The following is a 25,134-nucleotide window of genomic DNA, read 5'->3' as shown; positions in this document are numbered from 1 at the left end:
GGAGGTGGACAGCCAGGGGGCGTGGCTTGCTCTCTGGCCCAGCCCACCGTGTCCGGGAGCTCTGGGCCGCCAAGATGGCGCTGTCTGCGGGAGCCCGGGTACCCGCTGCGGCCAGAGCCAGACCGGCGAGCCCGGCTCTGAGTTTAGAGTAACGCTGTTGTGGCCGCGGGGCTGCCGCCGAGCGTTCGCAGTTCCCCGGACCTCGGGGACGCCTGCGTTCTCCCTCTCCGGCGCGTCCATGAACTCCGTGTCGCCGGCCGCGGCGCAGTACCGCAGCGGGAGCCCGGAGGACGCGCGCCGGCCCGATTGTCGCCGGCCGAGGGGACAAACCCGTGTCCCGGATCCCAGCAACCCGGGTCCTTCGGGGTCCGGAGTGGCAGCTCTCGGCTCATCTGGGACCGAGCCCGCCGAGCCTGACGAGGTGGACAAGTTCAAAGCCAAGTTCCTGACAGCCTGGAACAACGTCAAGTATGGTGAGGAGGGGGTGCACAGATCAAGGGTGTCAGAGGGGTCCGAGCAAAGGAAACCAAACCTTTACCCAGTCTTACGGATGATCCCACCCAGGAGGAGTCACCCGCAGGTCCTCCGCCCTTCCCAGTCCTGAACGTGGGGCAGGTTAGATGGGAATGGTTGTCAAGCCCCGCCCATTGCACCTGTTTGACCTTGGCCGAATTCTTTGCTTTCCTGTGGTCTGTTTACTGCCCTCAGTAACATAGGTGCAATAGTAAGAACAGAGCTAGCAGATGGTCCACACCTGTAATCCCGGTACTTGGGATGCTGAGGCTGGAGGTTCACCAAGAGTTATAGGCTAGCCTAGACTACATAATAATTTCCAGGCTGACTTGAGCTCCTCATGAGACTCTATCTCAAAAACTTGGAAAAAGGGGCTGGAGAGACTGCTCAACAGCCCTGGCTGCTCCTCCAGAGGATCCAAGCGCCCACATGGCAATTCGCACCTGTCTGTAACTCCAGTTTCATGAGCTTTAACACACTCACTCAGACATACATGCAAGCAAAACAGCAGTGGATATTTAAAAAAAAATTGGAAAAAAAGACTAGTGAGATGTCTCAGTAGTTAAAGGCATTTGCCACCAAGCTTGGGGACCTCAGCTCCAGCCTGGACCCAGATGGTGGAAGGAGAGAACCAATGGCTGCCAGTTTTGTATACTCTAGGCCCAAGCTGTGGTGCTTGTCCACATACATTCACAAGCTCACATAGGCAAAAGAAAACACGTGCTTTATACATTTACAGCAAAAGCCAACAGTCAGCATAGAAGGGCCCTGACTCCCTGAGTTGATAGTGGACCCTTATGAAGATGTGACCAGGTCCCACCTGTGTTCTAGACAGCCGTCGTGTGGCATGGATTCTGCAGAGCTCCCTTCCCCCCCCCCCCCCCATCTCAGCTAGGATCAGGAGCATTGCTGATACTTGAGTCCTTGCTGGGAACTACCCCATGTTTCCTCAGGTTGGGCAGTTAAAAGCCGGACCAGCTTCAGCAAGATCTCCAGTGTTCACCTCTGCGGGCGATGCTACCATTTCGAGGGAGAGGGTGAGGTGTCGAATCTGGGCCCAGGGTGGGGGGAAGTCTCTTAGGGTCCTCCTGGGTAGCCAGGCTGACTCAGTTCTCACAGGTGATATCCAGCGGTTTCAGAGGGACTTTGTATCTCGACTGTGGCTCACATATCGCCGGGACTTCCCACCCCTAGCCGGAGGCAGCCTGACCTCAGACTGCGGCTGGGGATGTATGTTACGGAGCGGTCAGATGATGCTGGCCCAGGGCCTGCTCCTGCATTTTCTGCCTAGAGGTGAGTTGTGCGTATGCGGGCTGCTGGGTCAGCACTTTAAGCCGCTTGCATCCTGTAAGTTGAACAGTGGGTTGGAATCCCAGAACCTGGGCGGGTGGAGCAGGATTTCCAGATACAGTATCCAGTCCGGGACACATGGTGAGTTTCAGGCCAGCCAGAAATGAGTGTGTGTGTATTTTTGACATATATGTGTTTGTATGTGTATATGTGTGTGTGGGGGGGCTTTTGTTTTTTTTGGTTTTTTTGGTTTTTTGGATTTGTTTTTTTTTCCGAGACAGAGTTTCTCTGTGTAGCCCTGGCTGTCCTGGAACTCACTCTGTAGACCAGGCTGGCTTCGAAATCAGAAATCCGCCTGCCTCTGCCTCCCAGAGTGCTGGGATTACAGGCTGGGATACCGGCTGTGTATTTTTGACATGTGTGTGTGTGTGTGTGTGTGTGTGTGTGTATATGTATGTATATATATGTCAGAAAAGCAAGATCTTAAGTGGTCCCTGCCTGCACAGCAAGTGCTTAGGGGAGGCAGGAGAAACGGAAGGTCAAGATTATCTCCAAAGGCTACACAGGAAGCTGTCTCAAAAATTAAATAGTGAGGCATTTGCCATCACGCCTTTAATCCCAGCACATAGGCAGAGGCGAGCAGATCTCTGTGAGTTTGAGACCCGCCTGGTCTACAAAGTGGATTCCAGAACAGCCATGGCTATTATACAGAGACCTTGAAAAACCAAAATAAATAAATAAGCAAATAAATAAATAAGGGATGCAGAGATGGCTCTGCTGTTGAGATCACTTGTTACTTTTGCAGAGGACCCAGGTTTGATTTCCAGCACCCATGTGAATTACCTACTCGCAACCATAGGTAACAGCAGTTCTGGGAATCTGACACCCTTTTGTGGAATCTTGAGCACTAGGCTCTCACAGAGCTCTTATATACTTGGAGGCAAAACACTCCTGCACAAAGGCTAAAAATAAACCTTTATTTTTTACAAAATGGGTTTTGGCAGGATTTGGTGGCAGAGGCCTTTAATCCCAGCACTTGGGTGGCAGAGGTAGACGTATCTCTATAAGTTTGAGGCCATCCCAGTCTATAGAATGAATTCTAGGACATCCAGAGCTGTTATACAGAAAGCCAGTCTTGAAAAAACAAAAAACAAAACAAAGGAGTAGGCCAGTTTGTGATTCCCATGAGTGTTAGCGGTGCGAGTCAAATAGGAGGGGAGGAGGACTGTTGTGCAGAAGCGTAGCTCTCGGTTTCATCTCTTCCCCAGACTGGAGGTGGGTGGAGGGCACAGGACTGGCTTCCTCTGAGGTGCCAGGGCCAGCCTCTCCCAGTCGCTTCCGAGGGCCTGGTCGTCGTGGGCCCCTGCGATGGACCCAGGGCACACTGGAGATGGAACAGGATCGTTGGCACCGGCGGATCGTTTCCTGGTTTGCTGATCACCCTCAAGCCCCCTTTGGTCTCCATCGCCTAGTGGAGCTTGGGCGGAGCTCTGGCAAGAAGGCAGGGGACTGGTACGGGCCCTCTGTGGTGGCACACATCCTCAGGTGAGCTCCACTGCAGGGAAGGTGGGAGCTGCTGGTGACCCCCAGGAACTCAGGCCCCTCTGCTTTCCTGCCCCCAGGAAAGCTGTGGAGAGCTGCTCCGAAGTCACCCGCCTGGTGGTGTATGTCTCTCAGGACTGCACAGGTAAGGCTGGGGACAAACTTGTACCTGAACCAGTGCTACCCAAAGCCCTAGTTTCTCAGGGGTTGATGCAGGTTTTGGGGTAGAGGTTCCCTCTCCTGCCTCTCTGCAAAACGTAGAGTCAGAATGAAAGATTCAAGAGGGGAGCCCATGTTTTACCCATCTTCACTCCAGGCCCACTTAAAAAAAATACTACATGTATTTATGTGTGTGTGTGTGGGGGGGGAGGTCCTGTACCAAGGTACACTTGACCTGTGGGGGAGAGGGCGCTCTTGTGGGTTCCAGCAGGGGAGCTTGGGTCGCCATGCTGGGCAGCAGGTGTCTTTACTTGCCTGGTATCCCATCAGCTCTGTTTACTTTAATTCTAGCAAACTATCCTGATGGTTAGCCAGTCTGGTCTCCTCAGGCCCACAAGCTGGCAGAGGACTCAGTGGTCCCGAAGACTGCGGGGGTCCACAAGATGGCTCAATGACTGAAGGGGCTTGCTGCAAAAACCTGACAGCTCGAGTCTGAACCCTGTGCCTTTCTACAAAGTTGTCCTCTGACCTCCAGTTTTGTGCTTTGGCGTGTACACCCCCCAGACACACTAATAATATTTTTTTACAAAAGGGCCAGACAGAGGACGGCTCAGCGGCGAAGGTTCCTGCAGCCAAGCCCAATAGCATGGATTGGAGCCTCTGAAAGTGTGGCTGAAGCAGAGAGCTGGCCACACAGAACATGTTACAAATACATGAGTAAAAATGTGCTCTTAGAAGGCGCCCAAATGCTAGCCACCGCTTTCTTCAGGCCAGCTAGTTCTATTCTTACAGCGTTGTTTATATTAAGTTAGGGCCTCTTGTAGCCCAGGCTGGCCTCAAAGCTATGTAAGAATTATGAGGCTGCCAGGCAGTGGTGGCGCACGCCTTTAATCCCAGCACTTGGGAGGCAGAGGCAGGTGGATCTCTGTGAGTTTGAGGCCAGCCTGTTCTACAGAGTGAGTTCCAGGACAGCCAAGGCTACACAGAGAAACCCTGTCTTGAAAAACCAGAAAAAGAAAAAAGAATTATGAGTATGATCTTGAACTTTGGATCCTCTTGCCTTAGCCTGAAGAGGATTGCAGGTTAAAGAGGCAGGTGTGGTGCTGCAAACCGCTAACTCTGACATCCGAGGCAGAGGTAGTAGTCAGTTCTAGTGCTGTTCTACCAGATGACTTCCAGAGCCGCAAAGTGAGACCCTGGCTCAACAAGGGCTTGTGTTTTCATGTGTCTGAGGAGGTCACTCCGTGTCACCATCACCAGAGCCCACGGTGGTCGCAGGTGCAGGCAGGGTGATCCCTGGGCTCTCTGGCATCGGGCCTAACCTAGTTTTTGAGCCTCAGGCCAGTGAGAGGCCCTGTCAGATGTAAGGTGGGGTATTCCTGAGGGACAGTACTCTAGGCTGCCCTCTGACCTCAGGAGTCCACACACAGTATGTGCACCCATACACACATGGGAATATGCACTGTCCAGGCACACACTGGCTGGGGCGGGGCAGGGCTGGAAATGCAGTTAACTGATAAAGGGGTTACATTGACGCACAGGGCCTGGCATTTATCCCCAGCACCACAGGACACAGTTTAAAGTGAAGCTTGCTGATGCCCGCTCAGAATCCTGTGCTGCTGAGATTCAGGCTCATCTGGTAGAGAGCACTTCTCTGACATACGTCAAGCCTTGGGTTTCATGCTCAACACTGCACACGTGCACACTGCACACGTGCACACAGAGGCAGTGTCGGCCTGTGAGAGGTAGATGGTCAGGCCTCACAGTCATCTGGCTACATAGCGTTCTAGGCCAGTCCAGGCCCCAGGAACCCTCAGGCCCTCCCTGCTAACGGGATAGCCAGCACTCGCCTGGAGGGCCCAGGATGCTCTAGGACTAGTACTAGTTAGAGTCTACAGATGAGGACTGTGCTACTCATCAGGAGTTGCAAGGGTGATAGTGTGCTCCTGGGGCTAGAAGCCTGGACAGACAGGTGACCTGCTGCCCTGTCCCTGCAGTGTACAAGGCAGATGTGGCGCGCCTGCTGTCCTGCCCAGATCCTACAGCAGAGTGGAAGTCTGTGGTCATCCTGGTGCCTGTCCGACTGGGCGGGGAGACCCTTAACCCTGTGTATGTGCCGTGTGTGAAGGTAAGCACCCTGCCATGGGCACCTCTGCCCAGGGGCTCCACACTCAGCAGAGGTCAGCGTGGGGTCCTTCTTAGGGACTTGTGTCCCATTTGTGTGTGTGTGTGTGTCCTCTTCTGTTATGCAAATGTACATGGAAGTGAGAAGATGCAGGGTACCTACTCCGCCACTCTGCATTATTCCTTAATGACAGGGTCTCTCACCCTGGAGCTGGAGTGGCAGCCAGCAGTCCCTAGTGATGCTCCATTTCTGCCCCCACAGTACTGGGTTAGAGTCGTGTGACCATGCCCAGGGTTTTGCACAGGTGCTCATGTGTTGAACTCAGGCTCTCATGCTTGGTGAGCACGTGCTCTCATTCCCTGAGCCATCTCCCCGCCTGCTTGTCGGAGATGATTATAGGTGCATACTAGCATGCCTCTGCCATCGGGATGGCATAGGTGCATACTAGCATGCCTCTGCCATCGGGATGGCATAGGTGCATACTAGCATGCCTCTGCCATCGGGATGGCATAGGTGCATACTAGCATGCCTCTGCCATCGGGATGGCATAGGTGCATACTAGCATGCCTCTGCCATCGGGATGGCATAGGTGCATACTAGCATGCCTCTGCCATCGGGATGGCATAGGTGCATACTAGCATGCCTCTGCCATCGGGATGGCATAGGTGCATACTAGCATGCCTCTGTCATCGGCTCTAGGGATGGAAGGTAGGTCCTCACTCTGCGCTCCCACTAGTGACAGAGCTGCAACAGATCCATTCGCTGTAGTGTAGCATGGGGATGGGATCCGAATGAGTGAACTCTGACTATGTCTGGTAGAGTGGGCCCTCTGAAAGCAAGCTGGAATGTTCTAGAGGACTGGGGACGCTTAAGGCGGAGGTCTGTGTAGGCAGCACGTAAAGCAGGTCAATCCCAGCACACAAATGTATTTCCTCACTGAAAACAGACCTGTCATCCCATCCAAGCCACCCAGGGAAAGAGGACAGCATGACAGGCTCAAGCAGAGACCCTCTGGCAAGTGTGTGCCATCTGTTACGTCACTCCACATCTCCTCAGCCCAGCTACACTGCCCAGTGTGGTGTTAGCGGAACATTCCTGCCCTCGGGGAAGACTCCACACTCAAACCCATCCCTGCTAGGTCTTTGCTCTCCGTGAGGCCTTTCTTATTTAAAACTTAAGTCTGGCTGAGTGGTGAGCTGTCAGAGCACACGTGTAAGATCTGAATTCCATCCCCAGCACCAAATAAAGTCAATAAAACCGGGTGTGAAGGCACACTCCATAACCCTGCCTGGCAAAGCCTGAGACGCTGGAGTTGAAGGGCAGCCTGGACTACACGGGGACACTCGCTCAAGCATGTCTGCCTCACCGTACAGTCCGGGCACTGCGGCTAGCATTTGGGAGGCCGGAGACACAAGGAGGGTCAGAAGTTCAAGGCAAGCCTTGGCTATGAGTCTTGTCTTTTTTAAAAAGGTGCCAGGTGTAGTGGAGCACGCCTTTAACGTCAGGGTTTGGGAGATACAGGCAGGTGGATCTCAGTTCAAGACCAGCCTGGTCTGCGTAGACCCTACTTTGAAAACAAGAACACAATGTAAAAAGTGGTTAGAACTGTGGTTCTCAAGCTTTGGATCATGACACCTTTGGGGGGGTGTCAAATGACTCTTCCATGGTAGTTGCCTAAAACCATGGAAAACAGATATTTACATAACAACTCAAAGTAGTACCAAAATTACAGTTAGGAAGTAGCCATTAAAAATAATGGCTTGGGGGTCACAAGATGAATGACAGAATGACAAGATGCAGCATTAGGAAGGTGAGAACCCCTGAGTTAGAGAAATGATTTCATGGTTAGGAGGGGACCTGGAAAGGACCAGAGCTTTCCTCATAGCACACATCAGCTGATCACACTGTGACTCCTGGCAGCTAATACCCTCCTCCGGCCCTGCACCCTGCACATAGCCACGCACAGAAACACACACACACACACACACACACACACACACACACACACACACACACACACGGGCACACTCTTTAATTACAGCTCTTGGGAGGCAGAGGCAGGTAGGTGGTCTACAGTGAGTTCCAGGACAGCCAGAGCTACAGAAAAAGAAAATTAAACAATCAATCCTGTAAGAAGTTATATGGCCGTCTTTCTAAGGCCTTCACATCCAGCATCTAAGGCCGTTTCTGCTCTAGAAACCTTAATGCCGTCAGACTGGGCTGGTCAGCCTGATGGCCTCTCCACTCGCTCCCCTGGCTTCACAGGCTCAGTGTGTTGAGCTCCTGTCTGATGCCAGTCTCTCTTCTACAGGAGCTCCTGCGTTCAGAACTCTGCCTGGGCATTATGGGGGGCAAGCCTCGGCATTCACTGTACTTCATTGGCTACCAGGGTAAGGCACAGCCCCTTCCCTCAAGTGAGGGCACCTGCCTGCCTCCTGCCCACCCAGGTCACACCTGTCCCTTTCCCTCACCAGATGACTTTCTGCTGTACCTGGACCCCCACTACTGCCAGCCCACAGTGGATGTCAGCCAGGCCAGCTTCCCCCTGGAGGTGAGCTGCTGGCTTTGAATGGGGGGCGGCAGGTATGGGTACAAAATGGGTGCCTCAAACCTCTCTTATTTGCCCAGAGCTTTCACTGCACCTCACCCCGCAAGATGGCCTTTGCCAAGATGGACCCCAGCTGTACTGTGGGGTTCTATGCTGGGAACAGGAAGGAGTTTGAGACACTCTGCTCGGAGCTGATGAGGGTGAGTTGCCATCATGGGGGTATTATGTTCCTGCCTCCGGTGTGCTCGACAGTCTGGGTTCCACCCCAGGCCTGGGATAGTAACAGACCACTCATGCTTGACAGCAGAAGTACTGGTCACGGTGTACTTCAGTCAAGGTGATTTCGTCCACTACTTGGGCCACTGGGGGTACTTTGGGGTCAGCCACCGGAGTGCATCAGTTTCAGAGCAGCTGTCACAGCTGGTTCTGAAAGACCCTGAACTGAGACAGCCTCCCTCCATCCTGCAGATCCTCAGCTCCTCTTCAGTCACGGAGCGGTACCCCATGTTCACAGTGGCTGAGGGCCACGCTCAGGACCACAGCCTGGATGCCCTCTGCACCCAGCTTTCCCAGCCCACACTGCGGCTACCCTGCACAGGACGCCTCCTCAAGGCCAAAAGGCCCAGCGCAGAGGACTTCGTGTTTTTATAATGGGAAGGGATGGGGAAAGATGCCAGACTATTTATTTTTTTATTTATGTCACGTCAGGTATGGGATCTGCAGCTCCAGTGGTGGTGCTGGACCCCCGTCCTCATGTTCCCGTCCCCCACTTGGGGGTGTGGCCTACAGCGGTCCTCACCCCCAGTTGCCCCTGTCTCCTCAGGAGGCAGGATGGAGTGGGCTCCAGGGCACTCACTCAGGGCCTGATCAAGTTCCACAGTGCGCACTGGGTCACTGTACTCACTGTTCAAGGTCCCAACTGACTGCTGGGTGGAGGCTGATAAACCTGCAGACTTGAACACGCCTGGCCTTGTGGACATTTCAGGTTGTCTGTGGGGATGCCAGCGCTCTGGCGGCAGCACTTTCCAAGCTTACAAACAGCAGTACCCTCTCTGCAGGCAGTTTACACAGGCTGACAGGCAGAACTCGGTCAGCAGCTCGGCTGTAGAGGCAGGGTGGCTCCCTGAGGGCCTCAGGACTGGCTCTGCTGTTTTTTCCGTTGGCGACCTAACTGGCGGAAGTGCAGCCTTTTGGGGTTGAGACCAAAGGCCTGTAACCTCTGTCTGCTGAACTTGTGACCTCCAAGTGTCACTGTGGGACCCAGCAGCCTGGCCTTCTTGCCCTTGTGCTTCTGCGATGCTGGCTTCTCTGGGCAGGATGTATGGGCCACGTCCTCTTCCTTGGCTGCTGAGGCCTCAGCCTGGGGCGTCTTCCCGTCTGCTCCGCTGGGCATGGGCAGCTGCACTTGGGGCTTGGCCTTGCTCTGTGACTTCCCTGTGGCTTCCGTGGGCATTTCTGTCCTGCAGGGAGAAAAGTCAAGGCTTAGGTCAGGCTGTGGACATGAGTCTCCCCTTTGCCCTTTTTGTTTGAGAAGGGGTTCATGTAGCCCAGGCTAGTCTTAAACTCTCTGTACCCAAGATGACCTCTAACTTTTTTTTTTTTAAAGCAGGGTAGAGTGGAGTGATATGGCCTCACAATGTAACTCTGGCTGTCCTGGAACTCACTGTAGACTGCACTGGCTTTGACCTCAGAGCTCCTCAGGGTTTATACAGTGCTGAGCTAGAGCCCAAGGCATTATACATGCCAGGGAAGCTCCTCCCACCCAGCCAAAACTCTCCCTACAGAACCCAGAGGGCCTCAGCTTCCTGAGATAACTTCCATAAATAAGACAGCTACAGATTAGCTTGAGCAGCGGAAGCCAAGGATGTCAGTCAACTAACTCCATATGCCTTTAGTGCAGTTGCCACGTCTGTCAAGAGAATAACAGGTGATGGTGACAACTGTCCTTGTAACAGCTAGCAAGCCTGTAAGGTGCTCGCAAGAATTTATTTTGTTCAGGCGGGGGATAAAACTCAGGATTTTAATCACCCTAAAGAGAATCTCACTAGGAGTGGCACACACCTTTAATCCAAGCACTGAGTCAGAGGGAGATCTCTGAGAGTCTGAGACTACCGCGGCCTGCTCAGAAGCTCCAACCCTTACCTCCCGTAGGGCAAGGTGTTGCTGTGGAGCCCAGGCTGGCTGCAAACTCAAGCTCACGAGCCCCACCCTGCCTCCCAAGTGCTGGGATTACAGACGGCACCACAGGCTCCAGTCTTTCTGAGCCTTAGGCATACACTCAATCTCTGAAGTCTGAGCCACAAAGCCACCTTACCACGTGGGACTGTGACTGCCCTACAGTTTGCACATCTGGGTGTCAGCTGCCCCCCTCCCGGCCCAGTGCTTACTCTTCTTCACACAGAGACTTGAAGATCTGCCTCTTCTTCCATATGTTCTGGGCCTTCTGGCTGTACACCCGCTGCTCCTGCATCTCTTCCTGCTCCGACCTGTGCACCAGAGGTGTTCTAGAAGCTGTCCAAACTGTCCCCACCACCACCACGAACTACCTGCTGTCACCTGTACATGCAGGTCTTCTTCAGGGAACACCAGCGGTTCAGTTCCTTGTCATCAGCTGCAAGGATCTGTGTGGGGAGGAAGGCACCTACTGTGTGGTCCTGGGGGCTGCCTCTGAGCCTCAGTCATTCACCAGGGATGGCAAGAAGGTGGGGACAACTGAGTTTAGTGTTTTGATATTGAGGCAGGGTTTGTTTGAATGTCACTGTAGCTCAGGCTATCCCGGAATTCACAGCAGTGCCCTCCTTCCTCTGCCTCCCTAGTGCTGGCCTCCACTGACACTGTTTCAGCTCTTAAGAGATAGAGGCAGCACGTAACTCCAGGTCTTCCTGTCAAACCTCCACAGAGAATGATCACCTCCTCCAATCCCTTGCCCCGCCCTGGTCCCAACTCCCTCCCAACCTCCTCTGTGCTGAGCCCGAAGTCGCAGGGCACCACAGTGCGGTACTTGAAGCGACAGGGTAGGTCGTCGACAATGTCCTCATAGTCCAGACGGTAGTACTCATCTAGGTACTCCTCAAAGGTCTTGTCCCCTGCACAAGAGACACATGACCAGGGTTCAAAAGCCTGTGTTCAAAGCGCCAAGGAGGCGCTGCCCCATCATGCCTTGTGCCTCACCAGGGTCAAACATGGGCTTTTCCTGCCCCACTGCAGCTGCAAATGGAGACTTGCGCTTTCTCTTGCCTGAGGTGGGGGCCTCACGAAGCTTCTTCCGTGGTTGGCTGGGGTCATGGTCTGCATCCATCTATCAGAAAGAGCTGCTCACATCAGTTTTCAATGCTTCTGGCACCCAGAACCCCGGGACACTCGTTATTAAGGTCTCACACAACCCATGCTGGCCTAATGTGCTTGCTGTGCAGCCAGGGCTTGGAGCATGTTCATGGAACGCTCTTGCTGTCGACTGCACCTACTTCAGATGCACACCAGTGGCACTCACGTTAAAGTCAGGGTCCTCACAATGCAGCTCCTGCTGGTTCCAGGTCCCGTCTTGCTCAGGTCCACCCCACATGTCCCAGTTCCAGTCATCTGGTTCCACAGAGGACAGACAGGTAAAGTGAGGCACCTGGGCTGCACTGCCTCTGCCCCACCCGGCTCTAAAGACTCGCACCTTCCAGCCCTTCCTCTTCATCAAACTGTGGCTTCTCTTCCTCCGCGGCACCATAGAAGGCATCTCCAAAGCATTTCTGCAAGGGAAGGGCATGCCTGAGGAACAGCAGCACCCACGCCTCCGGAGCTCAGCTGCCCCACGCCAAATGCAGCAATTCACCATCCTTACTGTTATATAAGACAGGATGTTTCAAGTAGGCCAGGCTAGCCTCAAATTCTGTACCCGAGGAAGCTTTGACATTGTGATCCATGTGCTCCCACCCCTGAGTGTGGTGATTGCAGGTGTGTGAGTGACTGGTCTTTGTTTTTATTGAGAAAAGTCTTGTAGCCCAAGCTGGTAGGCAGTCCTGCCTCAGATTGCCAACTGCTAGGATTATAAACCCATACAACACACCCAACTTTGGCTGGCTCCTGAGTCTTCCAAGAAATGGTCTCCTATGTGCTGAGACCCTTCACGACACCATCTGTTGTCTAGGCTGCACTGCTTTCAGACAACAGCCACATCTCTGTAAGATTCAGACCCTGCCATTACCTGTGTCCCACTACCCACGACATAATCGCCAGTCAGGACTCCACCTAGCTGTCATCATTCCTAACAGGCTGAGAGGAAGTTTCCTCGCGATCCCATCTTCACTAGAATGGTACTCATCTGTGCTTAGCAGGTAGAGGCTAAGCTCAGGGATTTATGGGTAGCAGGCTAGCCTGGGCTACAAAATGAGCCTGGAACTCAGAAGGTAGGGTGCTGTCCCAATACACATAAAAGCCCTGGCACCATCCCTAACACTACGTCTGAGGTCACAGTTATGATTCTACAAGGACACTGCAGCCACATGTCTCCATCACTACCATGAACCCTGAGTCTATACAGGGATGTGCCAGGTGTATGGTTGGCTCACAATTACAGGGCACTTGGGGCTGGGCACTCTGAATTCTAAGACCACAGAAACACACCTCTTGCCGGCCTGCCAGATCACAAGCCGGCCCACTGTTCACTGTCATTTTTCTCTGCCCTTCCTTTTACTCAGTACGTATGGCGTTTGCCTGCATGTATGCCTGTGCCACATGCATGTCTGATGCTCCTGGAGGCCAGAAGAGGGAACCAGACCCCTTCCACTGTAGTTACAGTGAGCTATGAGGTGACATGTAGGTGGCGGGAACTGAACCTTGGTCTTCTGGAAGGACAGCCAATACTCTCGAAGGCTGAGCTATCCGACTCTTTAGGCTGATGTGTGCGCTCTCCAGGTTACGCTCAACCTGGAGAGGGTTCCTGAAACATTCACAGCGCCCATGGGCACCAGCACCCCGCTCCTCTATGAAGAATGCAAAGGCGAGCCCTGAGAAGCACCTTAACTAATAAGCCAACACCACCACACTGCGCCGCGGCCCTCGCTAGGCCTGCCAGTGGGCCTCACCCTCGGCCCAGGACTTCCTCTGCTTGGCTAGTGGCCCACTTGAGACTGTCACGGGGCCCAGCCTTTTCTTACCGACTTCTCAACACATTTCTAAAACCGTGCTCTGTTCTTCCAGGACAACAAATGTGAAAGGTGAGAAGAGCTGTAGGTCTAGTGCTCAGTCACGGATGCCTGCATTCGCAAGGCCCTGCTTTCTACATTCTATCCCAGCAGCACCACGAATACACAACAAAACAACCTGGGGCTGGTGAGAGGCCCTGGGAGCCCCTGCAGTCCTACAGCAGCTGAAGAACCAGTCCTGCCAAGAACTACTCTTCACCCCTGCCTGCCACCCAGGCTGCAGCAGAACTGTAGCAGAACCGTGTCAAGGCATTCTCTGAGGCCACCAGCTGGGACCTCTGGCTTAGAAGGCTTCCTGAGCAGTCACCTGCATTAGACGGTCGTGCTGGGCAGGGTCAAAGTCCTCCTCCAGGTCCTGCTCCTCAAGGCCCAGTGTCTCGTTGCCAGTGACCTGCCGCAGCTTCTCCAGCTTGGCCAGAATCTCCTTCCTCTTCAGGTTCTTTAGCTGCTTCAGCTCCTCCTGCTTCCTGGCCTTCTCCTGTGGGCGACAGTGGCTCAGCATTCCTAAAGGCCTCCCAGTAAAGCTGTTTCCTCTTTTCTTTTGAGACAGGGTCTTAAGTAGCTCAGGCTGACCTTAACACAGCTCCTCCTGCCTCCACTTCCTGAACTCTGGGAACCCAGCCATTGTCGGCACCTGCTTCCTTCCTCCCCGGACGACAGCCAGGCTCTGTGCACTAGGGGACTCTCACCATCTACCTCCCGATGGCCTAGACTTCCCATGTGCACTTGGCTGACCTTGGAACCGTAGTGACCTGTACTGCCAACAGAGTGCAACACCATGCCAGCTTATCTTTACCCTTTATTATTATCATTTTTGACATCGGGTCTTTGTAGCCCAGGCTGACCTAGAATCCTGCTCTGCTTCCTGTAAAGGTGTGGCACCAGAGTTTTACTTTCTTCAGTGGAGACAGTGTAAGTAGGTTTCCCTGCTCAGCCTTAAAATCTCTACCTATCTCAGGCAGGTCCAAAATGTTCCGTGTCTGTGCCTTGGCTCTGGACGGCTGGGGTAGGGGAAAGCTGGCACACACGTGCGCACACACACACTCCTCCCACCCCCGGCCACACTCACCCTCTTCTTCCGCTCCCTCGTTTCTTCCCGCTTCTCCTTCCTGCGCTCATCCTTGCGGCGCACAGACGAAGCGATGCTTCGCGGGTACGTCTTGACCTGTGGGCAGGAGAGGAGCCCAGGGGACCTCAGAGAGGGTTGAAGGGCTGGACCCCGACAGCCATGTCCTCCCGACCCAGGCCTGGGCACACACTGAGGTAGAGTCAGGCTCCTCAAAGCGGAAGTTGTACTTGTGTTCAAAGGCTTCCTGCTTCTTCAGGAACAGCTCCCCTTCATCCGAGGAGTCGTCCACTGCCAGCTGGACCGGGGGTCCCAGAGCCCTGAAGGACATGATGATGGCTCAGGAGTCTGATGAGCCGGGCCAGACAAACACTCTACAAAAGGGGCTGATAAGATGGCTCAGGGTGCCTGGCAAGCCTTAGACCCGAGTTCCATCCTATGGGTGTGTGTGGTGGAGGGGGAGAACTGAGCCCGTAGTGTGCTGCCTGTCTGCTCTACTGCCCAGCCCTGCACAGAAATAAATGTAACAAAGACATTAGAAATAATAACTTTTTTTTGTTTTTTTTTTTGATTTGGTTTTTTCGAGACAGGGTTTCTCTGTGTAGCCCTGGAACTCACTCTGTAGACCAGGCTGGCCCTGAACTCAGAAATCCGTTTGCCTCTGCCTCCCAGAGTGCTGGGATTACAATAATAACTTCTTAAAAACCCATAGCGCCCTCTGTTACCTAACTCGGATGCTGGAGAGTAACCCGAGGTGAACCGAACGCTGGAAAAGAGGTGGCTGCTTACCCTTCCTCCTCCTCCTCCTCCTCGTCCCCCTCTTCCTCGTCCCCCTCCTCCTCGTAGCGTCTGTTGAGGATATAATCCCTGAGGAACTGCTCCCCCTCGTCCAGCTCCGGGTTGCTCCAGTACTCCTTGAGGTGTGTCTGCAAAGAGAGGGTGCTACAAGCTTGGTCTGTGAGGCCCAGAGTTAGCCTGGGATGGACCTAAGGGTCTGAAACTTCACAGCCCAGCTAGAGTAGGTAAATCACCACCCCTCTGTGCCTTTTGTTCTTTTTTGAGACAATGTCTGACTGGGTAGCCCAGGCTAACTAGGCACTAGTTGCAATCTTGTCTCAGTCTCTCAAGTATTGAGATTACAGATTTGGACAGCTGAGAAACTGTAGTTCAGAACTGTTCATGGGTCTCCTCAAATATGCTGTTGTTTATTTTTTGGTGCTGGAATGGGATCTGAGGACTTACCAGTTCTTTCAGTGACTCAGAGCTGTCAACCTCCTTCTGCCCCTTTAGCCACTCAAGGTAGTCCACTTCCTCCTGGGCCTGTGGAAGCAAGGACTCAGGTCCTCGGGACTCCAGCTGCCTGCCGGCCCCAGCCCCAGCCCCCGTCAGCCCCCGCACTCACCTTTTCTTCCCTACTTTTAGTGTGCTTCTGCAGCAACCCAGAGCCACCTTCCCCGGCACTGTCCTCGTCGCTGCTGTCCTCCACAAATGCCCGGAAGCTGCACGGCACAGAACAGGCTTCAGCACTGGTGCGTGACTAGCCCTGGGCTCTGAGACCTCACGGTGACACACAGCAAGGGGCTGTGACACTGCAGCAGGCCTCCTGTTCCCACCACCCCAGTGCACGCTTACCTTTCCTTCAGCTGTCTCTGCTCTTCTACGTAACTCTTTGTGGCTGTTTCCTGCAGAGGGATTGGCAGTGGGCCCCAGGCCAGCTACAGACCCTCCCGCCCCGCCCCCAGGCAGCTGTCACTCTACCCACCTGGAGCCTGTGGTCAGCGCTCTCCCCTTCAGAATTGTCCTCGTCCACATATTTGCTGGAGAGAAAACAGTGGGAGCTCAGAATGTAGTGCTGGCGCACAGCAGCACAACACGCAATGTCTTCAGTTTAAGTGGGCTTACTGGGCATCATGTATACTTACTATTTTTCCCAAAGAAATCTTTTATATGTGTGAATGTGTGTAATGTGTGCATGTAGTGTATGAACATGGCTACAGATGCCAGGTGCCAGAAAGAATAGATAAAGAAATTTAAGAGCCATATAAGGTGTATGTACCCCCCCGGGCGGTGGTGGCGCACGCCTTTAATCCCAGCACTCTGGGAAGCAGAGGCAGGCGGATTTCTGAGTTTGAGGCAGGCCTGGTGTACAGAGTGAGTTCCAGGATAGCCAGGGCCACACAGAGAAACCCTGTCTCAAAAAAACCTGAACTCACTGTGTAGACTAGGGTGGGCTAGAACTCAGAGACCTACCTCCCCCCACCTCTGGCGTGAGCCCCACGCCCTGCTCTCCTCTCTGTGATTCTGAGAGGGCCTCTCACCCACGGGTACAGCTAGGCTCGCTTCACCGAGCTCCTGCAATCCGCTCTCTGCCCCCAACTCGGGTACAGGGACCTGAACTCAAGCTCTCTTCCTATTTAATGACAAGTGTTCTAACCACTGAACAATTCCGTATACCTCACGTCCTACCCGGAGCCAGGGATTTAGCATCCTGGCCTGTAACTTGCTCCCTGAAGCAGTCTTACCTAAAACTCATTACAGTCTTGCTCCTGTGGCTAGAGCACTGGGGTCAGAGGTATGCGCTCCTGAGCCTGGCTCGAACTCTTTAACTTTATTTTTCTCCGTTCTTTTTTTTCAAACAGTGCTAGGGAGCAAACCAGTGGCTTTCCACGCCGTCCACTGAAGCCTGTGCCCTGATTTGTTGTTTGGTTTTGTTTTTTTAAGAATATGTATGTGCATGTGTATGTGTGCATGTGTTTACATGCCACATGTGTGTGGATGCCTGTCATGTGCAGAAGAGGGAATTGCATCCCCTGGGATTCCAAGGGCTCTGAGAGCTGGAGTCCAAGCAGATGGTAGGCACCTGGTGTGGGTGCTGAGAATTGAACTTGTGTCCCTCGGAAGCGCACTAAGCACTGTTAACTGCTGTGTTACTGTCCAGCTTTAAGAACATTAAAAAATAGTTTTATTTTATATCATATGTATATGTATGTGTGGGTGGGTTTTGTTTGTAAGTGACAAAAGACAACGACATAGAACCCCTTAGAGTCAGATGACTGTGGTCTGCTTGACAGGAGTATAGGGACCAGAGTCTAGTCTACAACATCTCTAAAGCCCGAGGTAAGAAAAAGCTAAGTGACATTCTATTTATTGTGTGTATAAACACACAAGCCTCCGTGTGACTCAGAGGTCTGTTGTCACCTCTGCTGCCTGAGTCCCGGGCACTGAAGGCAGTGTGGCAGGCTCAGAAAGCACCACTCTCTGCTAACCCTCCCGGGCCTTTGAGGCTCTGAGTGTCACCACATAGCCGAGGCTGGCCCAGACTCTCCATCTTCCTACTTTCACCTCTTGAGTTCTTAGATTAGAGCTGAGCGCCTCCATGTCTGGCCTCAATCTCCAGTGACTTCCTTTACAATGGGTTTTTATCAGGACAGCCTACATATATACAAGTTGCACCTTGGGGTGGAACACTGCTTAGAACTCCTGGTGGGCAGGGCCTAAGACTGTGGGGAGGATCCGAGGCTCTGCTCCTGTGGTTCCCCAGGATTGTAGGACTCTTTTCTCTCCCTCCACCTTGTGGAGTCCAGTGACCAAACCCCAGCCCCCCAGTTTGGCATTAAGAGCCTTTACCTGCTGAGCCATCTTTCCCAGCCCTTAGGATTTATTATTATTGTATGGGGTGATGTAGAGGTCTGGGCCTTTCTTCCTGTTTTTTTAAATCTTATTTTGACTCGGGTCTCACTATGCAGCCCTAGCTGCTCTGCTCTGGAGACCATCATCCTGGCTGGCTACCTGGTGCTTTTCTACCTGTGAAGTCCTAACTTTTGGGTCAACAACATGGCTCCGCCTGGAGAGCTGTGTCTGTGCAAGCCAGAGGACCTGAGTTCAAGAACTGTGACCCACGTAGAGGTGGGAGAGACTGGACACAAAGCTGGCCTCTGACTTCCAGACACATGCTGAGCTGTGACTATGGCCCGCCAACCTGTCTCACCACTTTCCCCATACAATAATAATAAATCCTTAGGGCTGGGAAAGATGGCTCAGCAGGTAAAGGCTCTTAATGCCAAACTGGGGGGCTGGGGTTTGGTCACTGGACTCCACAAGGTGGAGGGAGAGAAAAGAGTCCTACAATTTATCCTCCACTTCCACATATGCTGTGCTTCTAAATCCCTGATAGTAAATTAAAAAAAAAAAAAAAAAGAAAGAAAGAAGAATGTTAAAAGGGTACACAACTTTAATCCCAGAATTCAGGAAGCACAAGCTGATGGGTCTCTGAATTCTGGTCTACAGAGTGAGTTCCAGGACAGCCAGAGCCACCCAGAGCAACCATCTGTAGGACACAAACACCGAGACCCCCCTCACAGTCCCTGGGGAACGGGCAGCTGAGGGGGCGAGGCCCCTCCTTACCCTTCTTTCTCCAAGATGACTTTCCTCTCATAGTCCTTCAGGTACATGGGCTGCACTCTCTCCTTCTTCCCCAAGGCTGCCGGCTCCTCCTCACTCTCTGAAGACGAGGTTCTGGCTGTAGGGTAGTGAGAGGTCACCTGCGGTTGCCCAAACCGCCCTCTTGCCCCAAGCAGAGGCAGGGTGAGGAGCAGACAGAAGTTCTGAATCATTGCCTGCCACTTCCAATTGTAAACAGTAAATCACCCTTCCTCCCTGGTTATTTTTCAGGGACAGAGTACGACATAGCCCAGGCTAATACAAACCACCTAACCAAACAAAATCTTTAAGTGTAGATATGGCTAAATTGATAGTCTCTCCAGCAAGCACAAGGCTCTGCTCGGTTTCAGTTTATGCAGCACCTAACTGGGTGTAATCCCAGTGGGGTCACAAGCTCAGTCACATCCCTGACTACACAGTTAGTTGGAGGCTGGGGAGGTTACATGAGCAGCTCCCAGAGCAGAGGACAGCATTTCCCCCCTGGCTCTTTAGACTCATGGATTCAGAGACTCCTTGGCTTTTCATGTGTGTTGATGCCAGAGGTCAGCTTGCACGTACACCCCTCAAATGGCACCCATTCTCTCTGTCTCTGTCTCTCTCTGGTTTTTCAAGACAGGGTTTCACGATGTCCTGTCCTGGAACTCACTCTGTAGACCAGGCTGGCCTCAAACTCAGAGTCCCACTCACCTCCGCCTCTGGAGCGGTTGGGGATTAAAGGTGTATAGCCTCCAGGGAGCCTTGTCTTCATCCCCAGCACCAGCATCACCACTGTGTGTGCCCACAGCTTACGTCATATGATCTCCCAAGGTGAAGCTCAGGGCACCAACTCACCCCTAGTCCTGGCCGAACTTTCTGGGTTTTGACACAGGATCTTATTATGTAGTTTAGGTTGGCCCTGGGCTCTGAGTTATCAGCTCCTGAGCACTGATTATGGGTTATAAACTGCCACTCTGGGAAGGGAGACACTTCATTCGACAACTCAATTCCATCCACACTAAGGCACTTAGAGAAGACGCCCGCCCCACCTGTTCTCTGGTAGAAGGTAGCATCTTTCTGGTAGATCCGAGGGTCCTTCTTCTTCAGCAAGGACAGAGTCCTGTAAAAGTCTCTCTCCTGCTGGGGATCAAATTCCTAGAGCAGGAAAAGGAAGTAGGGTTGACTTCAGAAGGAAGTTGGACAGTGTAAGGTAGGGTGGTGACGTATGAGGACAGGATGCAGCAGGGACCAGCAACCCTGAGGGCTGAGTGAAGGGAAGGAAGGCCAAAGAGAGGAGAGGCATGCACAGCACTGTGTCTGGGCAAGTACCTGACAAGAGGAAAGAGGAGTCAGGCAGGGAAGTACAAGCTCACTAGGACAGTCAGTGGGGCCCCACATGGTGGAGTAGATACTTCCATGTCAGACTACTGGGGTATAGGAATAGAAAGGTGGTTCCTTGGGGACCACTAATCAAGATGGGGAGGTGTCATCTGTGGTGACGAGGAGAAAGTGAAGCTAGAGTAGAGAGGATATGACAACAGCAAGGGCTCTACTGGGTTAGTGGAGGATTTCTTTCTTCTATGAATTGATGGGAGTCTGGAGCCACACCTGGATAGTAGTGAGGAATTGGTATCTCACAGACACTGTGGAATTGGATGCTCTTTTTTCTTACTTTCTTTTTTTTCAAGACAGAGTTTCTCTGTGTAGCCCTGGCTGTCCTGGAACTCACTCTCTAGACTAGGCTGGCCTCCAACTCAGAAATCCAACTGCCTCTGCCTTCTCAGTGCTGGGATTAAAGGCGTGTGCCACCACCGCCCAGCCGGCCGACCTGGATGTTTTATAGGACACTATGAGATTAAGATAAGGTGCTCTGTCCTTCTCAGGAAATTAGGGTGAATTTGGTAAATCCCTAGATACAAGGAAAATGGTGCTTGTTACTCAAAGGATTTAGATGCAGGACATGGGGTTAGGGTCAGACTCCCGCTGTATATCTAAATTGGGGTGATCTAAGAGGCTAAGTTAGGAGTAGGTAAAGTCAGTGACCATTTGTCACTTTAAGGGGTCAGGAGGTAAATCTAGAACATCCCCATAAGGTAAGGCACCCCTGTGCATCCAGGTGAGAGCTCAGTGGTTGGGAGGCTTGGAATCTCTTCCAGAAAGAAGGATGTATTTGGCGATCCCTGAGCTGAGGAGGTACTCAATGCATGGGGCGGGTCTTGAAGGCTCCGGGACAAGCAAGCCGGGTTAGGGAAAGCCCCGTGTTCGTCTGGGAAGGATGCGAAGCCTGTTTGCTGAAACTCACCACATGCTCATCGCTGGAGTCAGACTCGGAACTGGAGGCGCCGCCGTCGTCCGGATCTCCATAGCGATCTTTGACTGTGGAATACACACGGGGTTCCTCATAGCTACCATCACCAGACGCACCCCCAGCTCTCCCAACCCTGGCCTGCGCAGGCGCCCCTCACTCACGCCGCTGCAGTTCCTCACGCTCGCGGTAACGGTTGTAGCGCGCAGCAAACGCCGCGTTCACCTTTAGAGACCCAGAAGCGCGCGGTTCCGGCATGGCGGCTGTACGACGTAGCACGCACGCGTGGAACCGCCCCCTCCGGGGTGTGACCTCCCTTAGGCACGCCCCCTGGGCTGTCCTCATGGAGCAAGTCCTCTACGGAGGCAGCTCGCTCCACCCTTCATTCTTCCGGGATCCCGTTGGCCTTTTGCTCAGCAGGCCACGCCCTCGGCGACAAGCCTCTGCGGGGAAAGGCCACAAGCCGCCGCCCACCCTTCTCCACCCTGACGGCTCCCGGCACCCAGCTGACTTCTGGGGGCCCCTTTCTCCACTCGCGGTTTCCTGCCTCTCTTCCGTTCCGACAGCACCCGACCGCTGCCCCACCCAACTCAGTTACAGTGACGCCCTGGGAATGACCGTGTCGACAACCCCATCACCCCACACCATCCCTAGTCTCATCCTACCCTCCGAATAACCCATTCCCAGACTCCTACATCTGAAGTCATCCTTGCTGTCTTAGTTTAATGGACCAAAACATAAAATAATCACACAAAACAATATCTTTCCATAAAGCAATAAATATATATTTTTCAAACTCTGTACAACAGACTGAAAACCTTCCAAGAAAGAAAAATGAACTCATGTCATCCTTTTAACTGATTTGAAATGTTTTTCCCTCCCCCTCCCATGCCCAAAGTAGATGGCTCACACATCAGGGCTCTCTGAGCACAGCCTGCCAAGGTCACCAGCTTCCAGGAGCCCGGGAGGCGATGACCTCACTCTGAGACTGAGGCTAGGGCTTTAAACCCCTGCCCTGAGGTCTTCAGTGTGGCCCCAGTGTGGAGGAAACTGAACCGTTTAGGTGGCTGTTGCCTGTAGGAGCCCCTTTGTCCAACACACCAAAAAGGGGTGAGAAAAACATGGGAAACATCCCCCAAACACACACACTCTAGAAATCAACACCAGGAAACCACAAACTGCTCCTCCCACTCCTTTCTTCAATGGACAGGCGTGAAAAGAGAAAGTTTCTTTCCTCCTTTGTTGACAAGTAACCCAGTAAGGCCGGGGACAGTGGCCCTGGGTCACATTGGGATCCTCATGTGCCCCTGCAGAATGTCCATGAGGTTCTGAGCCCCTCTCTGCCGAGCCAGCTCCAGGGGAGTGAGACCTGCAGCGTCCCTGTGATGGAGGTCAGATTCAGGAGCTAGGAAGCCGACCACGGAGCTGTGGCCCTCTCTTATGGCCAGATGGATGGGGAGTGAGCCTGTGCTGTCCAGGGCATTGACGTCAGCGCCGTGCTCCACCAGAACCTTCAGGGTGTCCAGGAACCCAGTGCGAGCTGCATCATGCACGGGGCTGGTACCAGAGGCATCTTGGACATTGGGGCTGGCACCTTGCTTCAGGAGTTCCAGAGCAACCGCTGGACTTCCAAACATCATGACCTGTGGGGGAGGGGAACAGAAAGTCAGGAGGTTCCCACTGGAGAAGGGTCAGGCAGAAAAAAGAGGTCTACCAGAAATCCAGAGCGCCAGAGAAGGGGTCCTTTAGTGAACAGGGACACCCCAGGAAAGTCAGGCCCCAAGGGATCAGATTGGGACCCCAGAGAACAGGTTCTCTGAAAATAAGGACCCCCCACCTTCAAAGCCCCACCCCCATTCACATTGGAGACAGGGTTTCTTTCTGGCTGTCCTGGAACTCTCCCTGTAAACCAGGCTGGCCTCAAACTCACAGCGATCCACCTGCATCTGCCTCCTGAGTGCTGGGATTAAAGAAGGCCTGTGTCACCACTGTGCAGCCCAAAGCTCTCTTAAGAACATAAAAAACCTAACTATAAATGTAACTCTCATGAAAACATTAAAGGGACAGGCATGGTGACACACTCTCATAATCCCAGGACCTCAGAAGCTCAGGCAGGAGGACAGTCTCAAGCAAGTTCAAGGCCAGTCTGAGATGCAGAGTGAGACTTTGTCTCAGAAATAAAAAAAGAAACTGAAAAAGCGAGAGACATAAAGAGAATGATGGAAAGGGGCAGGGCACTCCATCCCATAGGCGATTATTAGGACTGTAAAGCCTCCACCACTACGGCCCTATATTCTGGGAGCTACACAGAGGTTTTGAGAAAAGAGATGCCCTAGCCAATGTGGATCCCCTTTGTTGAAGAATAACTTTCTTAGACAGAGGCATGATCTTCAGAATGTATGAAAAGGTGAGACTCCCCTATAAATGCCACCCGAAATTATGGGGCCTTCAAGCAATAAGGAATCGTTTTTGTTACTAGGCACGCAGAAGATACAAAAGGGGGGGGGGGAACTACATCACCCGGCGAAATGAAGACTCCCCTGAAATAACCAGAGATCCTTCAAGAGGACACCTCCAAAAAAATGGCTATCTCCCCTGGAGAAGACATGCATGCCACCTTCCAGAGAAGCTCAAGAAATATGAGCTGTCCTCAAGGACTGGCACGATAAAGAAGGTGAACCCCAACCCACCGACGGAATAAAGGTCTGCTATTAGACAAGGAATTCTTTAGAGCTGAAAAGCCATCCCCTCCCCCACCCCACCCTCACCACCCACCCAACATTGGTGCAAGCAAGGATTAGACCTTAGGGGATCACCAACCCGGGTCAGGAGATGGAGTGTGGGCGCCGGGGACCAGCCAGGCCTCACCTGCAAGGCCGTCTTGCCAAAGCGGTTCAGGGCGTCAGGATGCACCAGCTCCCGGTGGAGAAGGCGGCGCACCTCTTGCACGTCGCCACGGGCCGCTGCGCCACTCAACCGGTCGCCAACGCAGACTTCTTCCACGAGCATAGTGGATTTGGGTGGTCTGTGAAACCCACCCAGCCCCAAGCCCAGTCCAGGTCAGGGCTGGGGAACCAGCAAGAGCTGGATCAGAACACTAGGGGCTGCGGTGCCACCAGGGCCAACTCTATGGTTATTCCCCCGCCGCAGACCCTGCGCCTTCTGCCGGTACGACCCCCGCTCCCGCAGCCAGCTCCACCCCCTGTCACCGAGAGAGGCTGCGGGGAACCCCGCCCAGCCCTTCGGCGCCCGCCCCCTGGGCCGGGTCTCCCCAGACTCACCCTCCCTCCTCTCCTGTCGCGGGCGGGGTCTGCTCTGAGCCGGCGCTGTTCTGGGCCGCAGGAGTCAGCCGCTAGTGGGCGTGGCAAGCCGGCCGCAGGCCCCGCCCAGAGCGCCCTTGTTTTCTTACAAACTCGCTACAGAGTAGCGCGAGCCGCTTTGCCCAGCGCCCGACCTCCAGGAGTCCCGCCCATTGAGGATATCAGCCAATCAGCATGCGTTGCTGGGGAGGTTTGTCTCGCCCGTAGGGGTGGCGTGGCACCTGATTGGTCAACGCGCTGTGACCGGTGGCGCAGCCCGCCAACGCAGGGTTTTTGGTTTTTCAAAACCAACAGGCGGGCGGGCGGGAAAGAGAGGGAGGTTTAACTGACCCCAGCGGAGAAGCTGGAGACAGGCTGGCGCGGGCACATCCTGGGTCTTTAGCGCCTCCGGGAGGAAGGGAGGCAGGACTGGAAACTCCTACCGCTGGAACATTCTCTCATTCATGGACCGCGGAAGCGCTTACTGTGCGGCGGGGAGCTTAGTTCATTCATTCGACTGCTGCGTTAAAGGAATGGCTTCTGGGGGGTAAAGTGCGCGCCTTCTAACATTTTTGTCTGCTTCATATTTCTCTCTGTGTGGCCTTGGCTGGCCTGGAACTCACTGTGTAGATCTGTTTGGACTCAAAATCGACCTGCCTCTGCCGTTCACGCTGGGATT

The 25,134-nt window shown here is 53.5% G+C and overlaps 3 protein-coding genes across 6 annotated transcripts; 1 reads left to right on the top strand and 2 right to left on the bottom strand.

Annotated features, from left to right (window-relative positions):
* The first annotated feature begins 34 nt into the window (after nt 1-34).
* Atg4d (autophagy related 4D cysteine peptidase) lies at nt 35-9,136 on the top strand. Its single transcript, XM_052188927.1, has 10 exons — nt 35-473; nt 1,467-1,550; nt 1,633-1,806; nt 3,072-3,348; nt 3,426-3,490; nt 5,502-5,632; nt 7,941-8,019; nt 8,104-8,180; nt 8,258-8,377; nt 8,646-9,136. The coding sequence occupies exons 1-10, from the start codon at nt 239-241 to the stop codon at nt 8,826-8,828; spliced, it is 1,425 nt and encodes a 474-aa protein (XP_052044887.1). The 5' UTR covers nt 35-238; the 3' UTR covers nt 8,829-9,136.
* Nucleotides 8,849-21,450, bottom strand: Kri1 (KRI1 homolog). The gene is made up of 19 exons (XM_052188926.1): nt 21,321-21,450; nt 21,154-21,227; nt 19,901-20,006; nt 18,840-18,954; nt 16,198-16,252; nt 16,068-16,117; nt 15,838-15,934; nt 15,678-15,755; nt 15,225-15,361; nt 14,629-14,755; nt 14,439-14,534; nt 13,677-13,847; nt 11,839-11,914; nt 11,668-11,756; nt 11,349-11,475; nt 11,133-11,263; nt 10,734-10,798; nt 10,565-10,663; nt 8,849-9,637 (listed from the first exon to the last, which is right to left on the bottom strand). Exons 1-19 carry the CDS (start codon nt 21,412-21,414, stop codon nt 9,310-9,312), a joined length of 2,115 nt encoding a protein of 704 aa, XP_052044886.1. The 5' UTR covers nt 21,415-21,450; the 3' UTR covers nt 8,849-9,309.
* A 469-nt stretch (nt 21,451-21,919) lies between these two features.
* Nucleotides 21,920-24,532, bottom strand: Cdkn2d (cyclin dependent kinase inhibitor 2D). 4 transcript variants are annotated; one of them, XM_052188931.1, is made up of 3 exons: nt 24,438-24,532; nt 23,977-24,181; nt 21,920-22,799 (listed from the first exon to the last, which is right to left on the bottom strand). In XM_052188931.1, exons 2-3 carry the CDS (start codon nt 24,163-24,165, stop codon nt 22,440-22,442), a joined length of 549 nt encoding a protein of 182 aa, XP_052044891.1. In that variant the 5' UTR covers nt 24,166-24,181; nt 24,438-24,532; the 3' UTR covers nt 21,920-22,439. The 4 variants fall into 4 exon arrangements, with proteins under 4 accessions (XP_052044891.1, XP_052044889.1, XP_052044888.1 ...); XM_052188929.1 differs by having other exon boundaries at nt 23,977-24,222; nt 24,438-24,518; XM_052188928.1 differs by lacking the exon at nt 24,438-24,532 and having other exon boundaries at nt 23,977-24,389.
* Between the last annotated feature and the right edge of the window lie 602 nt (nt 24,533-25,134).

This window comes from Apodemus sylvaticus, chromosome 7 (assembly GCF_947179515.1).
Source record: "Apodemus sylvaticus chromosome 7, mApoSyl1.1, whole genome shotgun sequence".
Lineage (NCBI taxonomy): Eukaryota > Metazoa > Chordata > Mammalia > Rodentia > Muridae > Apodemus > Apodemus sylvaticus.
Note: the sequence above shows the minus strand (reverse complement) of the source record. Positions and strands in the feature narration are given on the sequence as shown.